Source organism: Neopelma chrysocephalum, unplaced genomic scaffold, assembly GCF_003984885.1.
Source record: "Neopelma chrysocephalum unplaced genomic scaffold, ASM398488v2 Primary Assembly neopelma1_43, whole genome shotgun sequence".
NCBI lineage: Eukaryota > Metazoa > Chordata > Aves > Passeriformes > Pipridae > Neopelma > Neopelma chrysocephalum.
This window is the reverse complement of record NW_020897702.1, coordinates 18,599,356-18,626,794: the sequence shown is the minus strand read 5'-3', so window position 1 is coordinate 18,626,794 and position 27,439 is coordinate 18,599,356. Positions and strand designations below refer to the sequence as shown.

The 27,439-nt window shown below is 36.2% G+C and overlaps 1 protein-coding gene across 17 annotated transcripts in view; it reads left to right on the top strand.

Annotated features, from left to right (window-relative positions):
* DLG2 (discs large MAGUK scaffold protein 2) overlaps positions 1 to 27,439 on the top strand; it is a 1,039,246-nt gene that overhangs the window by 778,740 nt on the left and 233,067 nt on the right. For 16 of the 17 annotated variants that reach the window (XM_027677513.1, XM_027677512.1, XM_027677530.1 and 13 more), the window contains one exon: positions 22,052 to 22,120. The exons of the other annotated variant lie outside the window; for it this stretch is intronic. In XM_027677513.1, coding sequence (XP_027533314.1) covers positions 22,052 to 22,120 — 69 coding nt within the window. The remainder of the gene's footprint in view (positions 1 to 22,051; positions 22,121 to 27,439) is intronic. 17 annotated transcript variants of the gene reach the window in all.

The window sequence follows — 27,439 nt, the reverse complement described above, 5'->3', positions numbered from 1 at the left end:
GATTGCTAGAATCCCTCCACAGGCTATGCAGGGACCACTGAGGTGGTACTGATTGCTTTTCACTGAGCCTGGAAGGAAGTTAAGGTAGCTGCACTTTAACTGTGTGAATAGTGAGTACTCATTGCTACAGTACCCTTTCTCATCATTAATATCTGAGCAGCCTTTTTCGTCACGATAACCTGCTGGGAACAAGCTTATTGTCAAAATGATGCATATAACTGTACTTCCATGTGGCTGCCTTCCAGGGAGGCTCTTGTCATCTTTATTGAAATTCACATTGTACAGGAGTACTCATCATCCCCTTTTCAATCCCATGTGTTTAATATGGGAATTATATCTCCCAAAACACATCTAACCATATTTTGTGTTTTTTGAAATGCCTGGCTCCTGAAAATGGGATCTATCAAAAAAGCAGTAAAAAGCAATGACATTATGAAATTGAGTCTTCAATTTGCCTTACATAAATACAACCACCTTTCTTGAATTTAAAATTAAATTCTACTGTTTAGTTGTATTCATTTACTTTTTTTTTTTTCCCTGTAGAAATTTCAAATACTAATTACAAAATGGGATATTAGTCTGTTTGGGGCAAATGGATTTAAATACTCAAATATTTAAAATCAGAGAACTGATCTGTGTTTAATATACAATCCGACTGCATACAGGAAGCTTATACATAATGAAGTACCGCTACTAAATAGCATTGCTTAAAGACAGTGAAGGGGAATAAGTACACAATTCTTTTTGTGCGTTTTTGAACATAAAAATAGGCAATACTGAAGCTCAGCTTATTCAGTGTCAATGGAAACAAATAAATCTTACAGTCACAAAGGAAAAACATCTTTTGGAAATGTAACATACCTGGTTGAAATAATTCTTGGTGAAGTTGCCCTCTAAAACCATAGGGTGGGATTTTAAAAAGTGAACATTGTGGCTTTGACAAATCACTTTGGCAAAGTGATTTTTGAGGCAAACCTATACCCAAATTTGGGCATTCAGAGGCAATGTCTTTAATTTAAGACATTATATTGGTCATCACAAAGGCTGGTTTAGGTGCTAATGTTCATACAAATGGGAATTGAAGTATATTGTTATTGTTGATTTCAGTGAGAATATGTAAGTGCTACAGCCCTCACTCCCTAAACAACATCTTTAGCAATTCAAGTACCTCTTTAACTCCTAGACCTTTCTAAAAATAAACTTGGAGACCTTGACTCACACACAGGAACACACATCACAGAGGGTGACAAGATGCAGCCCAGATGCGTACAATCACATGCACATTGTGCTTGACAGGATTGTGCTGTTTCTGAAAACAGCTACAGATCTCCAATGTTTTATAGATATAAGGCAAAACAAAATCAGCATAAACTGTGTTGATTAAGTGTCTAAAACTTAAATGCAGCATCTCAATGTAGATTTTCTCTGCTTGTAAATCAGCCTCCTGAGGCCTTTAAATTATTTAGGATCTTTTAGAAAAGATAGAAGTTAATTGTGGCTTTTCCTTATCACTTTCAATTAGCAAATTAAAAAGTCTTAACTGGAACAGTTTCCTATAATTTCTATTTAATCCTGACTCAAGTGTTCTCTTCAAGTAAATGATCCAGTCGTATAACTGTGAGAGTAAATGAAAGAAAGATGATGCTGTCTTTCAGCCTCAGCTCTCATGTTATTTTGCATGGATGAATCTCTGACCCTAACAAGCACAAACAGTCCTACAGACTCACTTATGTGCTTTCCTTTTTTTAATGAGGAGTTTCTATTTTGGATGTAACAATGTAATTGTTAGGAAGATGCAGCTTTTAAAAACTCAGAGAGATGCTTGCAGGAGAATCTTAACCTGCAAAGGTATAACATCTCCACAGTTCAAGTGTTTAATTATGTAAAGTTATAGAAGCCTTTCAGGTTAAGATGGGGTGCTTCAGGTTGGAGTGCTGGACTTTATTTGCCATTGTGCTGTTGACTAATTCTCTTTAGTTGAGCAAGTCACTTAATTCTATTTTCTTTGCTATCTATCAGTAAAATAATCTTCTTAGTTATATTGAGAAGGATAACTAGTCTCATTAAACAGAATAGAATAAAATTTTAAACCAAGAAAAATTTAGGTGTTTGTTCCATTCCATCATTTGGGAAATGTTTTATAATTTTTTAATATGGTTTGACATTTAGAGACACTGTGCTTTCATGTGCTACAGATCTTTTATTCAATTCTGCACCCATGGAAATTAAACTGTATATTCTTAGCTCATAAAAAGGACAGAAATATTAACTCAGTTAAGTACCAGTATTATCTTTACCATGTCTTTAGAGAAGAAAAAGTATCAATTCTCATCAATTCTCAGTAAGAAAACATCATTAAATCACTAGGATTAATTGTTGTCTGCTGTTATGATTACAAACAGAGCCACAGGGGAACAAAGGAAAGATATCTCCTTTCTTTCCATGTCTATAAGCAAGCTCTGAAACTCAGTATCTAAGTCACAGAAAAAGCTCCCAAAGTATAAAAAGACAATCCTTATGTATTTTTTTTTAATTAGTGGTGAAGACTGGAACCAGGAGACTAGAAAGGTATCTGGCTATTTTTAATAGGTTTGTGTCTGAGGAACTTGGCCAGGGCACTCAGTCATCTGGTATGGGGAGGTTGAGGTGGACCATGACCCTCAAAATTGAAGTTTTACCTGATGTCTGCCTCAGAGGTTGCCATTCACCACTAACACTGGCTACAGCACTTTCTGGCTAGATACAAGGTGGGAGTGATGCTTCTGACTATCTCGTGAAAATCCAGTCAGTTCCTAACCAAGTCTACACAATAACTTTCTTATTTGAAATGGTCTTTTCTGTGAGACACATTACTGTTTTCAGTATATGTAAGCACCCTTTCAAACATCTTGGTCTCTCAAAATCCCCTTGAAACAGTTCTTCCAAAATGATAGAGCACTAAAACTCCAGACACAATGTTCAAATTTTTCTGAGTGTTGGGAGAAATTTAAATCCACATTTTTATTATTGGTTCTGTATCTGGTTCAAGTATATTCAGAATAAATGACAAAAATTTGTCAGAAAGTGTCACTCTGCATAGGGGTGCTACAGCAACAAGCTAATGGACCCATTCACTAATTCAAATCTTGTCCAAAGTGATGAAAGTAATATTATTACCTGACAACTGTCTAAAGGCCACTTTGAGAAATGGGTTTGGAGATTTCACTTTCATTCCTATGGACAAGTTTCCACATCATAAAAATCATCACTTCATCTGTCACAGTAATTGCTAGACTCTTGGCTCATCAGAAAAACCAAGAATAAATTTAACCTGGAGAACAAATTACTCTTTTTACCCCAAGAGAGGGTTCTTTGAGCTAAGAAATTAAATATTACTGTGAAGGCAGGGTAAATAAAGACATCCTATGGCTCCCCATACACCTTCTCTCCAATGCCTGTTGGGAGAAGAATCGTTTCCATGGGTTGTAACTACAGAGAAAAGAGCAAGAAAGCTTTCTGGCTAGAGCAAAGAGCTAGGAACTGAGAAATTTGCCTGTGTCACTGACAAATTGTATGGCCCTGGAAAATCAAGACTTTCCTTCAATTTTGTCCGGTTATGAAATAGGTAATGTGCCCACAGACACCACCAGCAGCCCTTGGAGTTAAGAGATATTTCCAACAGGTGGAAATATGCAAGATTTTCTGCATTGTAGAAAAAAAGAGTGGTCATTAGTACTAAGTGGAGTGAAAGGAAGCATCATGGAAAGAGGGTGGGATCTCATTAGAGCAGTGCAGTTTATCAGGGAAATGTGAGACAATTATAACAACAGTAATAATGAATCTTCCCTCAGCCCAGCACTGGTGTTGTTTTGCACTACAGTTATCCCAGTGGAATAATGTAGTGCTGACTCAAGCCCCCAGATTATTTTGTATTTAATTATCACCATTTATTTTTGTTGATATAAGCTCTCTATGTAGATGCTTGCCAATATGTCCATTGCTGTTCATTTTGTCAAGTAAGGTCTAACTTTGAACAGGATATATCTAAAAATGTGTTTGTGATATAGAAATCAGAAGGTAGCAGCCTGTGCTAGGCCAATGACACTGCAAGCCTATTTGAGGACACTGTTGTGGAAAGCGTTGCAAAACTGAATGAGTTGTTTAAACTTGTAGTTTAAACTTGTAGTTGCTGATTTCACAGCACTTTACTTCTTCTGTCCAAAAAGTATAAAATACTAATTAATGGCATCGTCAGAAGCACAAAAATACTTAATTAAAAAAAATCTTTCTGATGTTTACTTAAAAAATATTAAGCTTTTTGCTTTTTTTCCCTTGTAATCTAAATCCCTAAATATGTAGCCTGCAGTGAGATCAAAATATGACTTCAAAACTTAAAAATTTCTGTTGTAGATCCCACTTTGGTTCAGAATCATAGAATCATAAAATCAGCCAGGTTGGAAAGGATCTCTGAGATCATCAAGTCCAACCCTTCATCCAACACCACCGTGGTTACTAGACCATGGCACTAAGTGCCACATCCAGTCTCATCTTAAAAACCTCCAGGGACGGAGAATCCACCACTTCCCTGGGCAGCCCATTCCAATGCCTGATTACCCTCTCTGTAAAGAATTTCTTCCTAATAGCTAACCAAAACCTCCCCTGGCAGAGCTTAAGACCATGCCCTCTTGTCTTGCTGATAGCTGCCTGGGAGAAGAGACCAACCCCCACCTGGCTACAACCTCCTTTCAGGGAGTTGTAGAGAGTGATGAGGTCTCCCCTGAGCCTCCCTCTCTCCAGGCTAAACAACCCCAGCTCCCTCAGCCTCTCATCGTAGGACTTGTGCTTGAGTCCCTTCACCTCGTTGCTCTTCTCTGGACCTGCTCCAGCACCTCAATATCCTTCCTGAACTGGGGGGCCCAGAACTGGACACAGTACTCCAGGTGTGGCCTCACCAGCGCTGAGTACAGGGGAAGAATCACTTCCCTGGTCCTGTTGGCCACACTGTTCCTGATCCAGGCCAGGATGCCATTGGCCTTCTTGTCCACCTGGGCACACTGCTGGCTCATGTTCATTCAGAGTTGGAAGGATAATTTATATTATCCCAGTGGACTAGGGTTGTATCTGTTTGCAGTCAGTTTCTCCCAACTCCAAAGCTTCTTTAAGAACTGGTTTTTTTTTTCATATGTTGGTTCAATGTTTTAAAAGTGTGTGTCTGCAGGAAATAACAAAGCTTTATTGTGGAGAAAAACAGAAATGTTTAAGAACATTGGTTCATTACTGGAGGCCTTTTAGACACCTACTGTGCAGCTCTAAGGTTGTAGAGCTCAGCTACCACTATATTGCTTCAATATTTGCATCTAAAATTTTCCCCAAATGTAATTTAAAAAAAAAAACACAAAAAATGAAAGCTATTCTGAGTTATTATCATTATGATTTTATCAATGTCCCCACACAAGAGCGTGTCTTTCCTACTACTACTTGTGAAGGACGCTGGAACCTGAACCAAAATCCTTGGGAGTTTGAAAATACTGAAACCTTGTTTTCAAACTGAAAAAGTGAAGGGGGGGAGATTTAGAGTTAAAATTTTAGCAGTGTAAGTTATACTGTTATTGTACTTCAACATAGCTTCTTAAGTGTCAGAGCATTTATATTGCATTAATTTAAGAAGTAGCACAGGTTGGTCAGGGGGCAGGTAATGCAGGAAAGGGAGGGCAGAAAGAGGGATGCTTATTTATTACGCACAAATAGGGGGGAAATGCAAAATCCTGAGCTTGAGTTATTGGGATGAAACATTAAAAAGGCCAAGAAGAAAACTGGCCTTGATAAAATATATGTGTGTATGCAGAGGCATTCAGTGCCAATTTGCAGTAGTAGGACAAAGGGACATAGGAATTCATCGAAAGCCACAGTCATTATAAGCCGGTGTATCAATATAAAGTCCCTGGAAAAAGGTTTTCTTTTTGTTTTGCTACGAAAGAAATGAAAAAAACCACACATTAGGTGTGCAGAAAGAGTGACAAGCTCTAAACATCCCTGAATTTTGTGAAAGTCTAGTTATGCAACTAACCTTTTTGTGTTGAACTCAAATTTAGCTGATTGTCATTATAAATTTGCATGTAGAATTTGTTAATGCTTTGGGATTTAAAAGAATTAATTCTTTAAAAGGTTTTTATTTCATTTTTAAAGAATAGCACTAGAAGCAGCTAGCTTATCTGATTTTTTTTTTTTTAAATAATGCTTATGGTGCATAAAACTACTGAAAAAGCAAAGTCAGTGAAAGATGTTAAAATACATTTTTTAGCTGACAAAGGGAAGAAGAAGTTTTAGTTTGACTTTCAAAATGAAAATTTCAATATTGTTAAGGAAATACAGGAACAGAAACATTACGGTCCCCAAGGAGATGCATAGACCATGTCTTTTTCCAGAGTATTTCCATACTCCACATAGAAAATGCATCATTCCACAGATAATTGGAGGTGCTTGGAGAGGCTTGCTGCATCTTTTGAGGATCGTTATAGTTCTTTCTTTTGTGCTGTTGCAATCACTACACTGATGAAGTGGGGAGCAGGGAAAAGAATACAACTCTACAATGTGAGAGTACATTTATGTATATGGTTTTGCACATCACAAATTGCTTTTTATTTGATTACACTGATTTCTGACATCAGAATTCTGATTATCGGTGACTGTATCCATACAAGCTTTCCTAAAAAGCAGATTGGAACACTCGTAACACGTTACACGTTACACTGTGTAAAGAGAAAGCATATCAGCATGTGCACCTGAAATGCACTGCGGCCCACATGGGTGAAGTACTCAGTGCAGAAGCCAAATATCACTTGCCACTACTCACTGATAGTATGGTGCACTTGTGCAGCCCAGTGCAAGACCATAGTCCTGAGCTGTTCTAGCCAAGGTAGGTTAGCTGATGAAGCTGTCTAACCTGCTTTCAATAAATGCCCACATTGATTACAGCTGACTTGGGTATAATCAGCAACATGTGTAGACAGTTCAGTTACTGAACTGATGCAGATTGCATAAACTGTAATCAGAACTCTGAGCGTGTTCAAAGTACAGTGACTAAGAGTTGCAGGTAGGAGGACATGTAGTATCTGTGGCAAGAGCATGGCTATACAGGCTTGGTTGGAATACAAACTCACATAATACTGTCATTGCACCATGCAGAAGAGAATTTGATTTTGACATTTCAGATTCAGCAGTGTGAGTGAATTTTGCCAATTTTTCATATCAAACGTTTACAACCATTTCCTATATTGTACTATTTCAGTTGAAGTGTATAAAAATTCTTGTGTTACAAAGACATCCAAAGTAAGTGATGAATTCATGAGTGTCATTGAAATCACAGGTGCTGTCTAGGATCTTGAGGTTCCAAAGACTGAAATTTCTTCTGGTTGGTATGTCCACGGCATTTAGAAAGGGAAAAATGCAAAGAGGGAAATTTACTCCTGATGGAAATTTTAGTTTATTTTTCCTAGTTGATTTTGCCTGGTTTCCCAGATACTTTTTGTAGTCATCACTCAACAATTAGCATTCACGTTGGTATACCATGGATTACAGAATGGATCTTTCAGCTAGGATACTCTGAGGTTGTTGTTTGGAACAAAAGATCCAAGATTCACACCATACTGGAATGATAAGAACACAGGAATCGTGGTCAACTGATTTCTTTTCCTTGGCTTTCCTATTTTTTTTCTGATACAATCTTGTATGATACCATAGTGATTTGAATTATTTACAAGAAGGGCGTAGAGTTTTGTGTTTTGACAAAAGTGGGATTACGCAGCAGGTCTTCACAAAGGAAGATCAGTACAGTACCAAAACCAAATCATATCTCAGCAAAGAGAATGAGAATTACATTACTTTGTTAGAGCTAAACCAAGAATAAACGTGCCAATACAATATTATAACCAGGTTTCATGTCAAGGCTGACCCCCAAACCACATGACATCATGGTTTATAGGATCTTAACAATTATTTTTCAATGTATTTGAATGTTCTACTGTGTATCCTTCATAAAGACTAGCATCACATGGCAAATAAATTCTTAAAAGATTGGTAAATCTATTTGCTGTTCACTTTAATCAAGCAACATGGATTGTTGCTGAGGAATTAACTTTAAAACACAGTGCTGCAATATAAAATTGTGGTTTTAAGTAAACGCTATTTAGTAAGAGGTAGGAGTTTTATAAAAATTATTGTAAATATGATCTTCACTAGGACAGAATATGCTGTAATGTTTTTACATTGGATTTCTTTAAATTTGTCCATGTATACCTTTCATGTTTACATGTTCAAATTTTCCAGTTCTGCTATTCTTGCCTTACTTTAAAATGAAAAAATCAGTTTAGTTAGTGTCAACTAAGAGAAATACAACATTGATGCAACTTAGAAAATGACAGGATTTCTTCAGCTTGCACACAGAAGTGGTAAATAGCACAAATTAATTTTAGTCTTGTCTACCTTAATATTGCTCCAATTGTTAGAGTTTGAATATGTCATTTATTTTTGTTTTCTTAGAGACAGGAAGCTGGCCAATGGAGAGAGGTCGTAGAGGAAATCCTCCATGAGGCTAGGAAGTTTCAGACTCGCTTGCCAAAAGGAACAGCAAAGAATACAAATCAGGAATACCTTGTGCAAATGCAAATTTTGGTAGTGAACATATTAATTTAAATCAGTGAAATTATCTTTCTGTAAATTTGAGAGAGCCTCATAAAATTAATCAGTGAGTCATAAAATTAATCAGTGGAAAAAAGTGGAAGCTACCATCTGAATATTGGTTTACAGACTGATTAACCAATACTCAGGAATTTCATAGTATTGTAAAGACCCTTTATATTTCTAACAAGAAAAAGCAAAGGGAATTAAAATAGGTCCTAATAAATTTATTTGAAATTATATTAGGATTTCATCACTCAAGGCTTAAACCAGTCTCTATGTAGAGAATAAGAAGAGGTGCAATGTGAAAAGAAATTATGTTATATTTTCTTCTGTAAAATGATGGCAGTTTTACCTCTGTTCTCAATCTGAGGTGTGCAGAGTGTAACATTTACTGTAAGAATTTTTAGCAGGTCTGGATTGCCATCAACAAAATACACAAATCTTTTCCAGCACTCATTTACACATTCCACATTCACATTTAAAGGGAAGAGTTTTTGTTTGTGACTGATGTGTAGCAATCTCTGGTCAGGATATAAAAGGATTCTGTAGCTACAGTACTTATCATACATTTAATAAGATACAAATTTGAAATAATTTAGGTGCCTGAAAGGTGTAGAATGTCTCCAGGCCTGTCTTTGTCCAGAAGAAAAAAACAGCAAGAAACTGTTCCACTAAACTTGGATACAAAAATTCATGGTTTATATCCAGAAGTAACAAGTGAAAGAACCTTCTTTGGGTTTCTTGATGTATATTTACCCAATTTGCACTAGTTAAAAAATATTATTATTTAAACAGGTATTTTCTACAATTGTAGACTTCCCTGATAAGTTGGAAGAGAGGGATAGCTTGGAATAAAGTAGTGTATCAAAGGAATTCTAAACACAAGAGCCTACTGCCATGGAATTTTCTGCCAATCTAGTGAATTCTAGATCTGAAAATATGGATGACCATCCAGTGCATGGGCTTACTCTCCATCATTTTTTTGTATCATCTAAGAAATCCATATTTCATACGTGAAGTGTTCACAGATTTCAGAGTATTCATGGTTTTAAGCAGAACTGCTTTGTCCTTCAAAAATAACACATGAAGAACTGAAACAAAATGCTGTAATGCTAGCTCAGTTTCTGTGCACAGGATAAATATGGGCACAAGATACTCATGTCCAAAAATAGCTTCCTCATGTGGCTGTTTCTTTTTGAAGTGGTAAATGACAATGGAATTCTGGGTTTTGTGCTAGTTAAAGTTAGATGAGTTGCTGGTATAAATCCAGCTGTGACCATTTGTATTGATTGATTCATGTTTCCTTGTGCTTCCCTGTATGTCTGTTATTCAGATGTTTTCTCTTAAGCAGCAGTATTTTAAATCTGAGCATACCCAGTGCAATTGGTTCTGGCCAAAACATTTGGGAGTCAAAGTACAAAGGTACTTGCATAGATAAATGATTAGTTGGTAGCAGCAAAGGGACTTCTAGATAAAACTCTTTATCTAGTAAATAAAACATGAAAGTAGAAGAAACATGGAAGTATCTTCACACCAAAATAACCTTGAAATAACCCAAGAACCTGGGGTTTGCAGGCTGACTGATGAGAAGGTTGTAATTTTAAGACATTATCTCTAACCTATAACAAATACTTGAAAAGTTTAGTGAAGGAAACTCAGGCTGTTGTTCAGAACTTATGCTAGTAAGTATATTATGGTGATGTTAAATCAGTTCCCAGAAGGCTCACAAATTAACTGTTTGTCAGCTTAATCATGTGTAAGTGCTTGCTAATTTTGCAAATCTACTAAAACCAGATTCCAATCAAATGATTTATCTATCAAGTTTGTAACTAAACGGTTCACCTTAATGAATACCACAGGTTTAGAGTAAAATTCTTCATAAATTCCTTTCACAGTTCTTTCCTAATTAGCTAAATATCGCTTTACAGATGGAATTTAACAAGCACCTTTAAATAAATGGTGGTTTATATGTGAGTTTAGGAGTATAAGGATTGACATAATGGAACATATAAATAATCTGTCTACCCCATCATTCATCTAATCCAATCTATGGCCTATAATCAAAGACAGGCAAAATTAATTACTAATGTGCTTGGATAATATTACGGTGATCTTCTGTGGGAGGTGCTTATGCCTGACACTCCCACTGTGAGTAACCCCAGAATAAGAAAAAGTAATAGATCTTAAATTTTTTTTTTATGTCTAGTTCTAGTGTATACTTCATCCTTGGACCTCAAGGTGTAAAACACTGAACATTTCCCATGCAATGCTAAGTCCAGTTTCTATCAAATTAAAAAGATTCATGATTCATATAGATTAGATTAGAAACAGAAGAGCTTAAACTGTTGAATTTCTTCACTATTCACCTTTCCTTTTGATAATACATTCTTTATACTTCTGCATCTTCAAATTACCATTCCTTGCTGTTTATCTTTATTCTGTTGGAATGTTGTTTGTGTGCGTTATGTTATTTCTGCATTTGCTTTTTTTCTCTCTGTATTTTTCTAGGATTTTTTGGTTTGTGTTTGGTATAGCTGCAAATGCACACTTGCATGCCAGACTGCTTTGAATGACAGAGAAAGTGAGGCTAAATAGCAGCTTATGTAAGATTACTTTCTCACATCTGCTGTGTTAAAAAAGACATATTGAACCCATATTCCTAGCTTGCACAGAGATAATGTATATCCAAATAGGAGGGATAACATTATCAGAAGGTATCACACAGGTGCCGTAAACACAGTACCAGGAGTCACTGCAACATTGAGAGTGCTGTTCTGATGGATTTTAAATCACAATCATAAATTAATGCTCTTTCTGTTGTGATAGTTCTTTTTGTTTTAATGAGCCACTTCTGTGGAAGCTGAATGTACTCCTTTTCTGCCTGCTTTACTGTGACAGTTACTGTAATTCAGTGCAGTGCACACATGAAAGTTAGTAAGCACAGAGGAAATAACCTTGTTCTTATACAGAAACAATATTAAAACTTAAATTTCTGTAGGGTTTTTTTATTATGCAAATATAATGATACAGAATCTCATGACATAGAAATGTTTGTTTTAAATTGTTTAAAGTAATTGTTATTTTTCATATGCTTTATCTTCAATGAGTAAAATTTACTGCAATGACTCTAGCATGAAAAGAATTTTATGTACTTGTTTTTCTTCAGATGGAGAGGGATAGAAACTTGGCAAATTAGTTTAATGGGTTGATGTTATTTTAAGTCTGTCATTAGGCTTATTTATCTATGATTTCCCTACTCTTTAAAAAACAAGCAGATGCAGTACAAAAGTCCTATAAATCATTATTCAAGTGTCATCTTCAGTGCAAAGAAAGTCAACTCTCCCTTGAAAAGAGAAAGCAAAACTAAGCTTTTCTAGGCACCAAATGCAGTATTGCAAGATCAATGTAACCATTAAGATATAATCTATGTCCGTTTTACTAATGACAAGATTACTCATGACAGAGATCTGTGTTAAAATCACATTATACTTTCTCTTTTTTGTATCCTGAATTGGAATTAGGTGTCTCTGGTTCCTGAAGGGAATTCCTAACTTTAAATAAACTTCTATGGACTGTGGTGGAAAAGTACATGAAAATGTGAGGTCTTTTAGATTTTTCAGATGTCTGTTTAACTATTTGTTTTCTTATCCTCCTATGGAGTACATATCACTCATAAAATTGAATTTTGAAAAAAGTAATCCATTTCATCCAATTCTGTTGACAGTCATAAACCAGGTCATCTAAAAATTCTGGTCTTAACATTTTCTGAGATTCAAGACTTACTGGCTGTTAGCAACCCAAGGCCGTGTCCATGGAAACCATCTTACCAGCTCCACTGCTCCCATGGAACACGGCCTAACTTTTGCAATACCTCAAACTTCAATTGTGGGGCTACAACTTCACCCCACAACAGACTGTAGATTAGATGAGCTTTTTCTTTAGACAATAAGAGCAATTTCGTTACTGGAAAACTTCAACAATAATTTCTTTTATCCTTTTTTTTCCTTTTTTTTTCCTACCAATGCAACTGTTAAATACATGTCTGATGTGCAGTTTGGTATTTTTTGACTGCAAGTCCTATATGATTCTTCCTATTGTGCCTATATGAATTTTCCTAAAACTGCTGAGATATTCCTTGATTTCTATCAAAGTTTTGCCATTCAAAGTTCCTTAAAAATGGATTTTTTTTCAAGTCCTTGCAAATGTCTTTCGACATTTGTTTAAGCTGGAAAGCAATATTGGTGCAGATACTTGTGTTGTTACTTGCCCAGAAACCCAGTAGGTTTTCTGTGCAATAATATGTTTCATTATGGAAGCAATGCACAGCTCTAGAAATACATCAGATGTGGAGTTTATGGGACAGTGGTGAGTGCTGTGTGTTCCAGCTGCCACAGAACAGTTACTGATGGAAATTGTGCTGTGTACTCTCTGCAAAAGACTAATATATGTATGCATATATTCTTGCTTTTCATTTGTAATAGGAAAAATCCTGACTGTGCTGGCTTTATGTTAGCTGGACAGCAGGTGCCCACATAAGCCACTCTATCCCTCTCCTCCTCAGCTGGGCTGGGGAGAGAAAATATAATGAAAAGGCTCTGGGTTAAGATAAACACAGGGAGAGATCACTCACCAGTTACCATCATAAGCAAAGCAGGCTCAACTGGGTGAAATTAATTTAATTTATTGCCAATTAAATCAGAGTAGAGTAATGAGAAATAAAACCAAACCTTAAAACACCTTCCCCCCACTCCTCTCTTCTTCCCAGGCTCAACTTCACTCCCAATTTCTCTACCTCCTTCCCCTGAGCCATACAGGGAGATGGGGAATGGGGGTTTGTGGTCAGCTCCTCACATGCTATGCCTGCAGCTGCTTTCTCACACTCTTCCCTTGCTCCAACATGAGGTTCTTCCTAATGGAAACAGTCCTCCATGAACTTTTCCAACTTATAGGTCCTTACGAAAGGCTTCAGTTCCTCACAAACTGCTCCAAACACGTCCTTTCCATGAATCCCTTCCACAGGGTTCAGTCCTTCAGGAACAGGTTGCCCCATCGTCAGTCCCCTGCAGAGTCACAAGTCTTGCCAGCAGACCTGCCCCAGTGTGAGTTTTTTATGGGGTCACAACCTACTTTGGGTATCTACCTGCTCCAGTATGGGGTCCTCCATGAGCTGAAAGTGGACCTCTGTTCCACCATGGCTCTCCATGGGCGACAGGGGCACAGCTGCCTCACCATGGTCTGCACCATGGGATGTAGAAGAATCTCTGCTCCAGCGCCTGAAGCACCTCCTCCCCCTCCTTCCGCACTGACCTTGTGTGTCTAAAGGGCTGTTTCTCTCACAAATTGTCACTTCTCTCTTTGGCTGCAGTTTTTTGCCCCTTCTTAAATACGCTGTCCCAGAGGCACTACCACTGGTGCTGATGGACTTAGCTGGCTGGCACTGGCTCTGTCAGACAAGGGGGAAGCTGCCAGAAGCTTCTCACAGAAGATACCCCTGTAGCCTGCTATGAAAACCTTGTCATGCAAACCCAATATATATATATACATAAAATGAGTGAAAAGCTGAATAATTCCTTCCAGCCTTGTAGAATGACTGGAAGAAGCCAATGACTCTTTCCAATGCCACAAGCTTTGCCTTGGCAGTCTGCCTCTGAACTGTTTCAACGTGTTCAGATTATTTACTGTCTTCAGACAACCTTAATAGAAGTTTTTTCTAAAGTACACCGTTCTTTCTGTTATATCACTGAAGACCTGACTGATTAAGACATTTTTCTGTACTGTACTTTGTGTTTTTCTTTGAGGAAGATGATTTCTTTCTACCCAGTAAGAGTGGCTGTTGTTCTGTCACACAGAAATCAAACCATCTCCAGTTGTCTTACACCTTGTGCAATTCACTGGAGTGGTAATGCTTGGAAAGCACTAATGCCAGAGAGAATTAGGAGTGGTAGCAAACAGTAAATGAGGTACAACATTTAAGTGTAGCAACATGGCAGAAAACCTTAGTGATGTTGAACTACACAAGCATTGCGTCAAAGAGTAGGAAGGAGGGTGACAGCTGCTTTCTCCATGGGGAGCTGAAAGCTCAGCACTGTATCAAACCTGGTACCAGGTACTACCACCTGTGGGCAATTGGGAGATCATGCAAAGTGCATCAGGAAGTTTTTTGTAATTTCTGAATAAATGCTCTCTGTTTGAATTCATGAAAGTAGAGCTATGTTCTCTTCCACAACTGTAATAAAAGCCCACCTAGGTTGTTATGTTCATGGATTATTTCTATCTAGTATTGCTTAAGCAACTGAGAATGTTGGATTTTCTTTCTTCTACCATTATCCTTTTTTTTTCTGCAGACCTGCGTGTTTTTCACTTCTTGCAAATACTTTGACATTTAAACCTCAGTCCTCAGCTGGTATAATTTTCAAACTGACTTCATAAGGGAGTATTTCATCTCCCAGAAGGAGCTTTATAGTTCTTCATATTCATTACAGTATCAGAAATAATAATGATAACAATAATAACAACAATAGTAATATTATACCTGAGAGGCTGGTAGGAAGACTTGAGGTTACTTTTTTATAACTGTAATAGAATGTCTTGGAATGATGTGCAGAATTAGGCACCCCACTTCTAAAAACCCAAGTCTGTCCAAAGTAGGAGATGAAGATATGAACAAGGAACATAGTAAGCTGAGGATGGCATAAATGGTAGGAGTTTAAATAAAATTTTTAAAAGTAGGTTATAAGATAAATCAGTATATAACAGTGACATCTCAAACAGAAGAACCTCCCAAAGAAGCAAGGTACCACGTCTGATTGATTAAAACAGGTCTTAATGATTCCTAAAATTTCTTCCTCTTCAGTTTGTATCAATTTGTCACAGTATTTTTTCTAATGGTTTGCACTTAATATGCCTAGTTTACTCAATGCTGTGTTCTTCACAGTACTTTGTAAGTTTGTATTAACCCTACATGGGAACTTTAAGTTTGTATAACTGTTATTTGTTATTTGTTAATACAAATAAGTTTGTATTAACCCTATATGTGGAACTGCATCAAAAGTATATCCTGTCCACTCTACTCCTTTAAACAGCATTTCTAATTACTTTCATTTCCCCTCACTTCATGAGGGGAATGTCTTCAGCTGTATTAAGTTCTATAGTCTTCAGCTGAAATAAAAGTTCCTCTCAAATAAACATACTTGTATATTTGAAAGGTTATCATTATCTCCTGCAGTTACCTCAGCCATAAGGAAGTAGTTTTGAAGTCAGTGGATGTTTCACCACTTTGAAGATAGTTACTGATTTAAGCACACCACTAACAAAGGTGGATAATTAGCTTTATTCCAGGAGCTGAAGCATACCTATGAGTCACAGTTTCACCTTGCATTCTTGCTTATTGTTGTATGATGCTAGTTTAATGCTACAACAACTCAAATATTTCAAGTCACGGAGTGTAGCTAGCCACTTCTGTGTGAATACTGTTTGAGGAAGCAAGGGAGGCAGGGAAGGAGGAAAAGGAGTGACAGCCTAATCTTTAATTTTATTTCTGTTCTGTTTTAGCGTATCAATGCTGTTTATAGAATAGACATACAGATGCCATTTTAAAAATTGAGTTATGTTGCTAAAATCCTCCCTGCATGTGCCTGTGCATGAAAACCACATTACATTTCATGTTTGGCTTTGTTACCTGAGAGTGATCTGAACGTAGCAGGGTTGAAAATCTTATTCTCTGAAGTTTTCTATTTGCATCTGATGGAAGACTGTCTGGTTAGTTTGACACTTCTAATATGGGTCACTAATTGTCAGTACTGGATATTATCAAACTGTTTGTAGCTGAGATAAAATTAATACCAAAAAAACCAATCTTTGGTCCTCTAATTAATCCCATAGGAGAGCAAAAGCTCATTTAAATTAGAAGTTTAGCTGTTGGCAGCATCAGGAAAAGCTGGTTTCACTTCACTGAGCTGAATTAAAACTCCACATTAATGGTATTAAAGCATGTTGCCTTCTTAAACTCTTATCCATCAAAGCAAAGGCTTAGAAGCTTTATAAACAACTGCAGTGCTACCTTCAGTCCTTGACATAAAGAAACAACATGCTGAGAATACATCATAAAATCAAACAGTATTAGTGTTACCTTTACTGGTCTCCAGTGGAATTTTTCCAATATTATATTATCACTCCATTTTCTTTTAGTATTGTGAATAACAAAGAATAACTCAGACCTCTAGTTTTATGGGGTGTTTTTGTTGTTTGGTTTGGGTTTTTTTCCTGCAGAGAACATATTGATAGACAAATGGAGTTTGTATACTTTTCTTCTGTGTGGCAGTTTCAGAATTGGGACCTGAAGAATGCTGCTCTGAAGCCAGTGTTCAGAGAGGTCTCTACCCAGCCTCTGCCACTGGCTGCTTCCTGCTTCTTTTTGAGAAGTTGCAGGTCAATTGATTTAGGAAGCAAATAATTTTTAAGCTGTCAGTTTTGACTAGTCAAAATAAAGATATATGAAAAGGAAAGGTTTCCTAAATCAGGGCTATAGCAAATGGAGGACAACTGTTCTTTGTTGATAGCAGCTGGGTTGGGACAGGAAAGCTAAAGACTTTTCTAGTACTCTGTTTTTAAAGACAATGTGTCTTGGTTTTCCCAAATAAAAGAAAACAGGAAAAAATTTAGATTGTAAAAACCATCTTTGTTCTATGTCAATGCAACAGGCAGACTTCGGGATGAAGTGATTTGAGTGTCATTCGGCCTGATCAGTCTTATTCGTGGTTTGTCAATATTTTTGCATTATAGAAGTTTAAAACACATTAAATATTTCCCTAACATGACTGTTTCATCCCAGATAGAAGTTTCACTGGCATACTGTGTATTGGTGAAAGTATCATTTGGTAAAGCAAGGTGGTAGTTCATGTGGTCCCTACAGGGGACCTCCGGTTTCAGCATCACCCACACAACAGAAGTGCCTTTAGAGCATCCTTGGACTAGAACAGAGTTAAAATTAAGGAAACTCATTTTTTGGTTACTGTAATACTTACTTATTTATATTATTATTTTCATAATAAATATTTTTTAAAAATATGTGGACACCAGGCTGCTCTAAGTATTTAATGAAGTCATAAAATGTCATGTCTTGCCTGAGAAATAAGTTTAAAACAAAAAGCAACTTAAACCCATTACAGAAGAAAGGTTGAATTCTTTGCTTCCAGTTTTGTCCCTTATTATTAATTTATAGTCTCATTCTTTGTTCCTTCACTGTTATGATTTGTCTTACAAGAATAGTATATTCCCCTTGTCTCAATAAACTGAAATAAAATGGAATTAAGTTAAAATTGGTATTTTACAGAATGTGAGATTCTTTTCTTCAGGGAAAATCTCCAATTGGATAGCCACTTGTGTCAAGCAATTATTAAACTGTGTTTTAGAATTTTAGGTGTCATTATATTCATGATGATACCTGAGAAGGCATAGGCTTGTATCAAGCATCAAAATTGATTTTTATAGTTATGTACAAAAAATGAGTTTTCATCTCAACAGTTCTGAATTATTTTCATGAAAGAAGGTGAACCTCTATTTGAACACTGTGTCACAAATCCCTAGGATTGGAAAAAGTTTTTGAATGGGTGGAATATTGCAGATAGCTGAGCCCTCGCTTGGAAGGTGTGGTTTGTAAGGTTCCTTGCACAGCTTTGCATGGTGATGTAGTCATTCCAGTGAGGGATGCTGATGGCACCTAGTGCTTAAGAGATTTGGTAATTTCAGGAGAATACTGAATTGAAATAATTGATATAATTCATACTTTTCATGGGATTACATTACTCAGTAGAGCATCTGATGAATGGAAAATATTGCTATCCTAGTCTTTTTTTTCACTCCAGCATTGAAATGTGTTTTGTTTTCCCCAGAACTGCTTTTCCCTTTGAATGTTCTTTTGACAACCTGTCTGGATAATCCTTTTGTTAATTTGCTGCTTCTTCTTACCCCAGTCATAACAGTACCATGTGAGGGGAACTAGATGATCTTTAGGGCCCTTTCCTACTCAAGCCTTTCTATTATTTCTATGATTTTATAGCTACCAAGCAGATGTGGTGGCTCAGCATGATTTCCTAAGTGGCAGAGGAGAGTGGTCAGTGAATTTTGGGTACCTTACTCTTCTGCTGAGATGTTGCACGCCTTGTCCTCTTTTGGAAAATCAGGATTTTGAAGTGCTTTAGACTGGACTCCCAAAATCAAGTAATTTGATGCTCCTAATCACTTCCAGAAATGCTGTTTGCTCTCATTTCAGTTCTATGTTTCAACAATAAATTTCCTTAGAGAGAGAATAAATAACATTTCCATCAACCAATCTAAATAGAGATAAAATGTTTTCAACAATAATAATTTGCATTTATAAAAGGTTGTCCATTTTTTTAAACATATGCAAATAGTGAAATCCAGTAATAAATTTATGAGAGTCCAGTCAATACCAGCTCTAGGTCTCAACAGGTCTATTTTGAGAAAGGTAATTTGTTCCATGTTAAAGAAAAGTGTGTGATGTCAAACAGAGATCTTTTATAAAAATCTAATCGTTTTACTAATTCTGTAAAGACTATTGTGAGTAGAAGGTGGCAAAATTTTTAGTTTTATTCATCCATTATGCAAAATTTTTAGAAACAGAGAGGTTATAACCTTCAGGTTTTGCACAATGGCCTCTGATAAATATCAATCCTCCAAGGCAGTTGAATTCATCAGTAAAATGCAGCATCACTGTAGGACCTGGGAGTCTATAACAGTGATCAGACCAGTTCCTTTCCTCATTTTGAATCTTTGTGCAGGAGCAATAATTCACTGCTCTTTAAATAGCTTTGTTGAATGTAGTCCCTTTTTTTTCTTTAACTTGCAACATCTGAACAGTCACATCCCAAGTGCTTACTACTCAATATGGCTTGGTGATCATCTTCAGTTACTAATTCTGTAGATAAATGGGAAATTATTTGACTTTAGTATGTAGCAGCTGAAAGTTCTACCTTTATTGCTCTTTTAATTTTGCTTATTTGAAGCTGGTCAGAGTTACACAAATAAATTTGCTGTAATAAAAATACAGGGCAATACTGAAATTTTTTTTTGTGAAAAGGAAAAAAGCTTTCAGAATTCAAGACAGTTTAGGCAGTTGTGCTTGGATGGATATTTTAGTTCTGGTTGTAAAAGTTACGCTGTAGCGGTAGTAAGGAGGAAATCTTGAAACAGGGAGAGATGGCTTAAAAGTTTTAAGGCAAAGTGCCATATCAGCTGTCATTCCTCTGCTTCCATTTCCTAAGACAACATTCCTTTTAAAAATGTAGCACTACACATTTGTGAAATAAACCAAATTCCTCCATCAAACTTTCAATTGCTACCTTGCCATGCTTTGTTAATAGATTTTGTTTCCCCACAAAATATGTAGCATCTGTTGCAAGGATATGAACTGTTTGTTTAAAGTCTTACTGTGGGTTTGGCATCAGCAGCACAGCTCAGGCACAGCTTTTCCATTCTCCTCTTTGGAACAGACCTTGACGTACAATGTGACTAGAGGCTTGTGACATACCTCGTTGTCCCTCCTCTCTGCTGGGTTTTTGTTTCTTATACCAGCCATATTCTTGCATCTCTTCAGCTTCAGGGAATAAAATTTCCAAGAGTCAAGCTGCACAGGGAAAAGGTGGAGGAGTTATAGCTCTGCTGTGCCACTTCTGACTCATGTGTACAGGGGAAGAATTAGGAGAGGAGGCTGCTCCCTTCCTTATTAATTTTGCAGGGGTCACCAGTACAGGAACATGAGGACATATGTTCCCTTCCCAGTTTGGAGAGGAGAGCGACAGAAGAGAAACTGCAATCCAAACTTTAGATTTTTAAAAATGCATAAACAGTATTTAAAAAGGTGGTTTAAAATACACATCCTAAATAATTTTAAAAATGTAAACTTAATGTGAAATTTTAACCAATATTCTTAAAATATTCTGCAATGTTTGTCCAACTGAACTGTTCTGTTCACACCGTGATGCCAGAAACTCATGGTATTCCTGAATATATTTTGTTATAAAACAGATAAAAAGCTCTGTAGCTCTTCTTGGTAGGGCAATATACTTTTTCAAAAACTTTCTAAAACCTTCTCGGAGTAAGGATGAGTACAGAAGTTTACAAAACACGAGCACAACAGGAAATAGCAGGAAGCAGCAGATCTTTTGTTTGTCCTGTGGCATGATAGCAACTCTTTTGTGTGCTACACATAAAAAAATTACATCTTTTCTGTCAGATAGTATTGGCTATGCTACAGGATGAAATGCATGTAAAATAGATATGTTGCTCACTAATGTCAGATGAAGTAGCTTTTATTGAAAATAAGATGTGAATCTTGTGAACAAACAGCTTGAGACGTATACAAAGCTTGAAAGCAAGACAAAGTCTGTAGTTAGTAGAATCAGTGATATAAAACTGACCTGAAGATTTATTTTTAATGTGTACTTTGCATTATTAATACTGGGGCCTCACTACATGCTGTAACTATTTAAATTAATCAGAAGATACACCCAGATGCTTCTGCTTTTTAATATTTTATTTAAACAGATTGTCTTGGATAAGGAATACAATTTATTATCACAAAACTGCCTTTGACTAATGCTGTGTTGTTTATCCACCAATATTTACAATACTATTATACAATAGTACAAGACATTAGCTAACGCATATTGAGTAGTTTTAACATAGTAATTATCTTTTTATGTTTCTTCGTCATGTCAGTATAACATGTGAGAAGACATTAGACCTCAGGGTTTTCAATCAAAAAGACTTTTCTTTCACAGAATCTGTGTTTTGCTTAGAGAATATGTTTCTTTCTAAATGTTGTGTCTTACACTGATAAAATTCCATGTGGAAAGACTCAAGCTACTTAAAACCTGACAGAGCTAGTGTTGAAGTTGTATCCTGGTGCAATTCTAAGCAGTGAATATCCTCTTCAACTGAGAATTCTGCCTGAGAAACACTGAGAATTAGATTGATAATATTATCATTTGCTGTTTTACCTTCTGCTCAGAAATTAAATATGTTTAGTATATTTAACAGAACAATTAGCATTTAAGTTATTTTAAGTTACTAAACTCTCTGTATATATATATATATACACTAAAAAAAAGAATAAAAAATATAAGGGGGAATTGTTCTCTTAATTGTCTGCTCTTAATGAGAAATAAAAGCTGATTTTGAAGAAGAGAGATTGTATGATTGAGCCCTTTTTTGAATAAATGAGCATCACCAAAGTCAAAATTCATGGCACATGTAAAACAATCTGATTGTTGTATCTGTTTTGCCATTAGCTAAACTGCTAGAGACAATAAGAACATAGGAAACTTCTATTTCTTTAACAAATGCTTTTCTTTATTCTCCCTTGGTCATACAGTCATTCCCAGCACAGCACTGCAACGCGTCCACCCACAGTGAGCTTGCAGCGGACCATTTCTGTGGAAGGGTAAGATGATTCTCTGTTGAAGCTGCCTGTAGAGCTCTCAGATACCACTGACCTACCCACATACACATAGCTCTTCACTAGATGTGGTTTTGCATACCGCAGTGTTTAAGTCTGTGAGATGAAGCAATAAATAGTTTCAAATTAGTGCTGATCCTCTCTTGATACTTACACTGAAAGGTTTGGTTTTCATGGAAATGAGCATATCTGTCATGGTGATATGTTGTATACAAGTTCTTCAATTCATCTCATTTGACTAGTGTTAATATTTAGTGGTGTTAGCTGTAAAATGGTTCCCACTAATCATGGAAATACCCAGTGAAGTCTTACTCTGTTTTCTTAATGTATGCATGAGTTTGTTTTGACAAAACAGTGTCCAAAACCAAGGATGAAGAAGTACTGATAGAGAATATTAATCCTGTCCTGATGTATATCTGTGTATATGAATGTAGAAGCATAGCTCTGGGTACATGGCTGACTCAATTTTAACTAAAATAATTGGGTAAAATGTGAATAATTCACAACCACAGTTAATATTCCTACATCTTTACAATATTAGAAAGGCTGATATTTAACACAGAAACACAGATTTTGTTTGCATTGACTGGCATAGTTTACATAAAATGTCAGATTTGTTTCTCCCCTCCCACATAGAAATGTGGAACTGTTCAAAATCTTTAGTAGGCAAGGGTAATAACTTGTCATTGGCTGCTCTCAGGTCATATTTCAAAGCATTTCTTTCTTGTGATAAAAGTGAGAAAACAAAGTTTCCACAGAGGAAAGATGTCATCTTGTTGTATTTTGGTTTCTGTTACAGCTGTACTGTGGTGCAGTGAGAAAATAAAGTAGTAGATGTGTAAAATAATCCAGTGAAGCCTGAAATGGTTGTCTCAGAAGTCTCATTTTTTTCTTTCTTATCTAGATCTAAGATTTTTAGTCTTTATTTAAAATGTGTGAGACAGCTATGGTAATTATTCATTGAAAATTAGACCGAATAATGAAATTCCTACAGTAAAGGGGCATATGGCTTAAGGGCTGTCATCTGGAAGATAATTTTATAAATTAAGTCCTCATCATCCAGCCATCTTCGTCAAAACAGGGCCAATTTCAAGGTAGATCAGATTGCTGAGGGTCTTGCCCAGTGAGGCTGTGACTATCACCAGATGTGGAGATGTCACAAATTCCAGACAACCAGTCTCAGTGCTTAAACACCCTCCTTTTGGATTTCTTTTCCTTTTCTCTCTAATCAACAGAGAGAGTCGTAATAAATTCCCCTGTCTTTTCTTCAAATCAACTCATGAATAAATTGATGTTTGAAATAAAACTGAACTGCAAGAACAAGTTTGGTGGTGAAAACAGTGATTTGTTAATCATTATTGAAAAAATAAAGAGAGGAAAGAAAAAAATAATTTACTCAATTGAGATTTGAGGAAAGAAATTCTATTGTAATGTCTCTGACTTGGTCTACTGGACTCCATAATTCAGGAGGCATCCTGTAGCTTTTAACTCCTACGGAAATTTTGAAATCAGTCTGAGTACATGAATTTTTAGATAAATCGCAGAATCTGTGCTGGACACACAGACAACTTGCATATACTGTGTGTGAATCATTAGAGCGCAGAAAATCTGCAGTTGACACCACAGGTCTCCTGCTGTTCAGGAGGTAGAAGAATATCGGCTTGTAATTATTACTAATCAACTTGCACAGAATCGCATTTCATTTCACATAGGAAAGTGGGACTGTGAACCTATTCCACTGCTGAGCAGAAATGAGTAATCAGCTCAACCCTAAATATTTATGTTAAAACTTGATTTATTCTAATGTTTTTGTAGAGCTCATGCTGCCAAGTATGTTTATAGCTGACACAATTTTGAGGTCAAAATAAAGTTCTTTTTCTTTTTTAGGAACCGTGTTTCCATCAATAGAGTCCTGTATTTAGGAGACCCATTATATTGCTTTTGAGATGCACTTTGTAAACAGCTGCTTTACCTGCAAGGCATCCCTGGCACATGCAGACATTTGTACCCTGCATGCTGGCTCTGTCTGACTGACTGTGGAGTCACTGAAGTGATATAATTATTGGGTCCTATGAATGAGAAATTAAATTTGGGAGGGTTAAAGAAATACAGGGGGAATTGCATTCACTGGCATTTAGTCTTTTCCACACTGTTGAATATGTGGTAATTGAGCTGGTCAGAACAGATTTTTTGAAAAACTTGAATAGTTTTTTCAATTAGATAATGGATTCATACATAAAACAATATTTTTTTTTTTTTTTTAGGGAGGGCTTTTGTAGCCTTCATGTACAGCAACAAAATTAATAGCAAGGTGGAAAAATAAAGATGTCTTTAAAGATTATTTTTTCTTTATGTTCAAGCTATATATTCTTTAGAGTGTAATAACTTTACATGAGGTTTACAGATTTATTATGTGTACAAAGGCATGAACTTCAGGGGTGTTTGGGGTCATCATTAGTGTGATCTCATTAGTAACTTCCCTAATGGTTTATTTGCATGGTTTAAAAACCAAGAAAACTCTAATGTTTGAATTCAAAAATATTGAGGTTTTGAGTTTTTGGTTTTAATGAACAACCTTAGCTATAAGTATTCAAAATAGGAAAAATATTGGTTAAAAACAAAGCCCTGAGTTTTTTTGAAATCCTGCTGTACTGTTCCACAGAACTGTAATGTTAGTGATATCTGATAGCTATTCTCTCTGCAGTTGATATCCAGATTAAATTGTATTTTGTATGCTATCAGCCATCTCTTAGAAACTGGGATTTCAGCTTATTTGATAAGAGTGTTTTGACAGAAATATTACACCTATTTTTCAATGTGACCGAGTATCTGAAATATATAAAAATATTTATATGTAAATAAACAGCATTTGAACCATGACTAAAGGTAAGAATTTTTATTCTGAATAGGACAGATATTATAGACCACTTCATGTTTCAAAAGTGTCTTCTATAAAGTAATTTTGGATGCTTGCTGCTAGCTGTCTGTGTATTGATATTTCGAAACATGGCTTAGGGGCACTGCTATTTTTAGATACTGTCTGAGCCTTTGAATACTTCCTCTCTCCTGATAGTTCAATTGTTTACAAACTGTAAAGCTGGAGCATTCATGGTAAATAGAGCCATCGAATGCTGTAAGTAATAGTTTATAGAAAAGTGGAACCAATAATCTTTAAAAGCAGAATGCAAAGCAAACCTTTTTAGTGTAGAGTTGCCTGTGTTGGGTATAGTAAGTGGAACAGAGATGCAGTTTTCAGGATTTATTTTGATTATTGGCATGTAAATCATGCACCTCCTGGAACAGGGAAGAGAGACAAGTGATTATGTGAGACAAAGTATAAATGAGCAAGCAGACAGGAATAATCATATCCCTTATAGAACTAAATATCATATTAGCTGTCCTACATTATTGCTCTGGAAATCAATGAGATTTCTCAAACACAGAAGACATACTCCTGTGTATTTAAAGTAAATGTCAGGTGTCATGGTAAGAATACAGACTAGTTTTTCAAATAAGAGATTATTCCTGTATGCCAATTCCAGCTTGCTATCTGCAGGCAGAAAACATTGCGTGGTGTGCAGGCTTCAATTCCTCTACAGAAGACAAAATAAAAGACTGTTAAAGTCCAGAGGTCTTCCTACAAAACAAATACAGTTGCAGATGTATAAACCAGTGCACTCACGCATACATCAGTCAGGTTGAAGCCTGACTCCCAGTAGGTTCCCTTGTGTTAAATATACTTCAAAGTTTATGACAAGTTAGACATGATGTTTGCAGAATAAATGCATTAAAAATTTAGTCAGTATTAAAATTAGAATAAAGCATTGCTTCTACAGTTAATGCCAACATTCAATCAACAAGAAATGCCAAGGAATCCATAGTCAAATAAATGGACAAAATACCTTTTTCAAGCAGAATGGGTAACTGTGGTAAGGAAAAATGATATTTTATTGTGTGATATGATAAATTAACATCTCATTAAAGGCAGAATGCTCAGTTGTTAGTATGCCAACATTTAGTAAAATGAAATAAGTCACTAATCAATTATGGGTAGTGAGAATTAAAACTGCACAAGGCCAAAGCATTGTCTCGGTTTATGAATGTGATGTTGCCACCCTTGACTGTGATGGTCAGTGTGACAGCAGTAGATAAAAAGAAGGTTTCCTTATTTTTGTTATTAAAAAATTAATACAGGATAATACAAATTAACATCACAATCAGGGATCAGACCTCACAATCAGGATCAGGTGCAACACTGATGTGTATCACTGATGTGTGCAGCTCTTCCAGGCTCTTAGGTGGTATAGGACTGGGAATTGGAGAAAGGAAGGTCTGTCAGCTCCCTACCACTGCCTGGTCCTGGTGTTTTGGAAACCATGCAACAAAGGCAGAGGGAGGGAGGGGAGAGGAAGGCTAGGGGTAGAGCTGTTTCACATCACAGTGGAAAGATTTTCCCAAGCCTAAGAGGGGAATAACAAGGAGAAGAGTAAAAGCCAAGATGTAATAGAAGTGATATTGCAATAAGGCAGCAGATGAGAGCAATACAGACAGATTTTTCTCTAATTGCATGAAGCAGAGTTATAGAAGGTATGAAAGAAAATCTATATAAGGAAAGCTTGGTTTCACCAGAACTCAATGTATTTTTAAAAAGTGTGTATGTGTATTCCAGGCCTTCAACCACTTAAGATTTCATATTCTCTTTTCTGTAATTAATCAGATTTTAAAACATCACACATACTTGAACATACTCTCTCCATACAAGCTTCCTGTGTTAAATTCTGTGAAGAATGATCTCTGTTTGAACTACCTTTTTTAGGTCCTTCTACTACAAATGTCCTTTGGTTGCCAGAAATAAATATGCAGTTATTTATCGATATTTTTTGAATCATGAGAGGAAAATGAGAAGTATTGTTCTGAAAGAGAAATGACTTGATTAGCCAAATGACTCAAAGGTAGTTCAGTGCTCACACAGTGAATTGTCAGAAGCCAAACTCCATATTCATACTGCTCAAGAGAAAGGGCTTTGATCCCTTAGATTTGGGATGGTTTTTTTCATAGAATCACAGAATGGTTTGGGCTGGAAGGAACCTTAAAAATTGTCTAGTTCCAGCCCTCCTGCCATGGGCAGGGACATCTGTCACATCCTTTGTGAAGAAAACAGCATTTTTTAAAAAATCCAAACAAACAAACAAAAAACCCAAACCACCAACCCCCCAAGCAAACAAAAAACCCCAAACAAATAAAACCCAACCAAAACAACAAAAATCTGCAGACAAAGCTAGATCAAAGCCATATTTTTAAGTC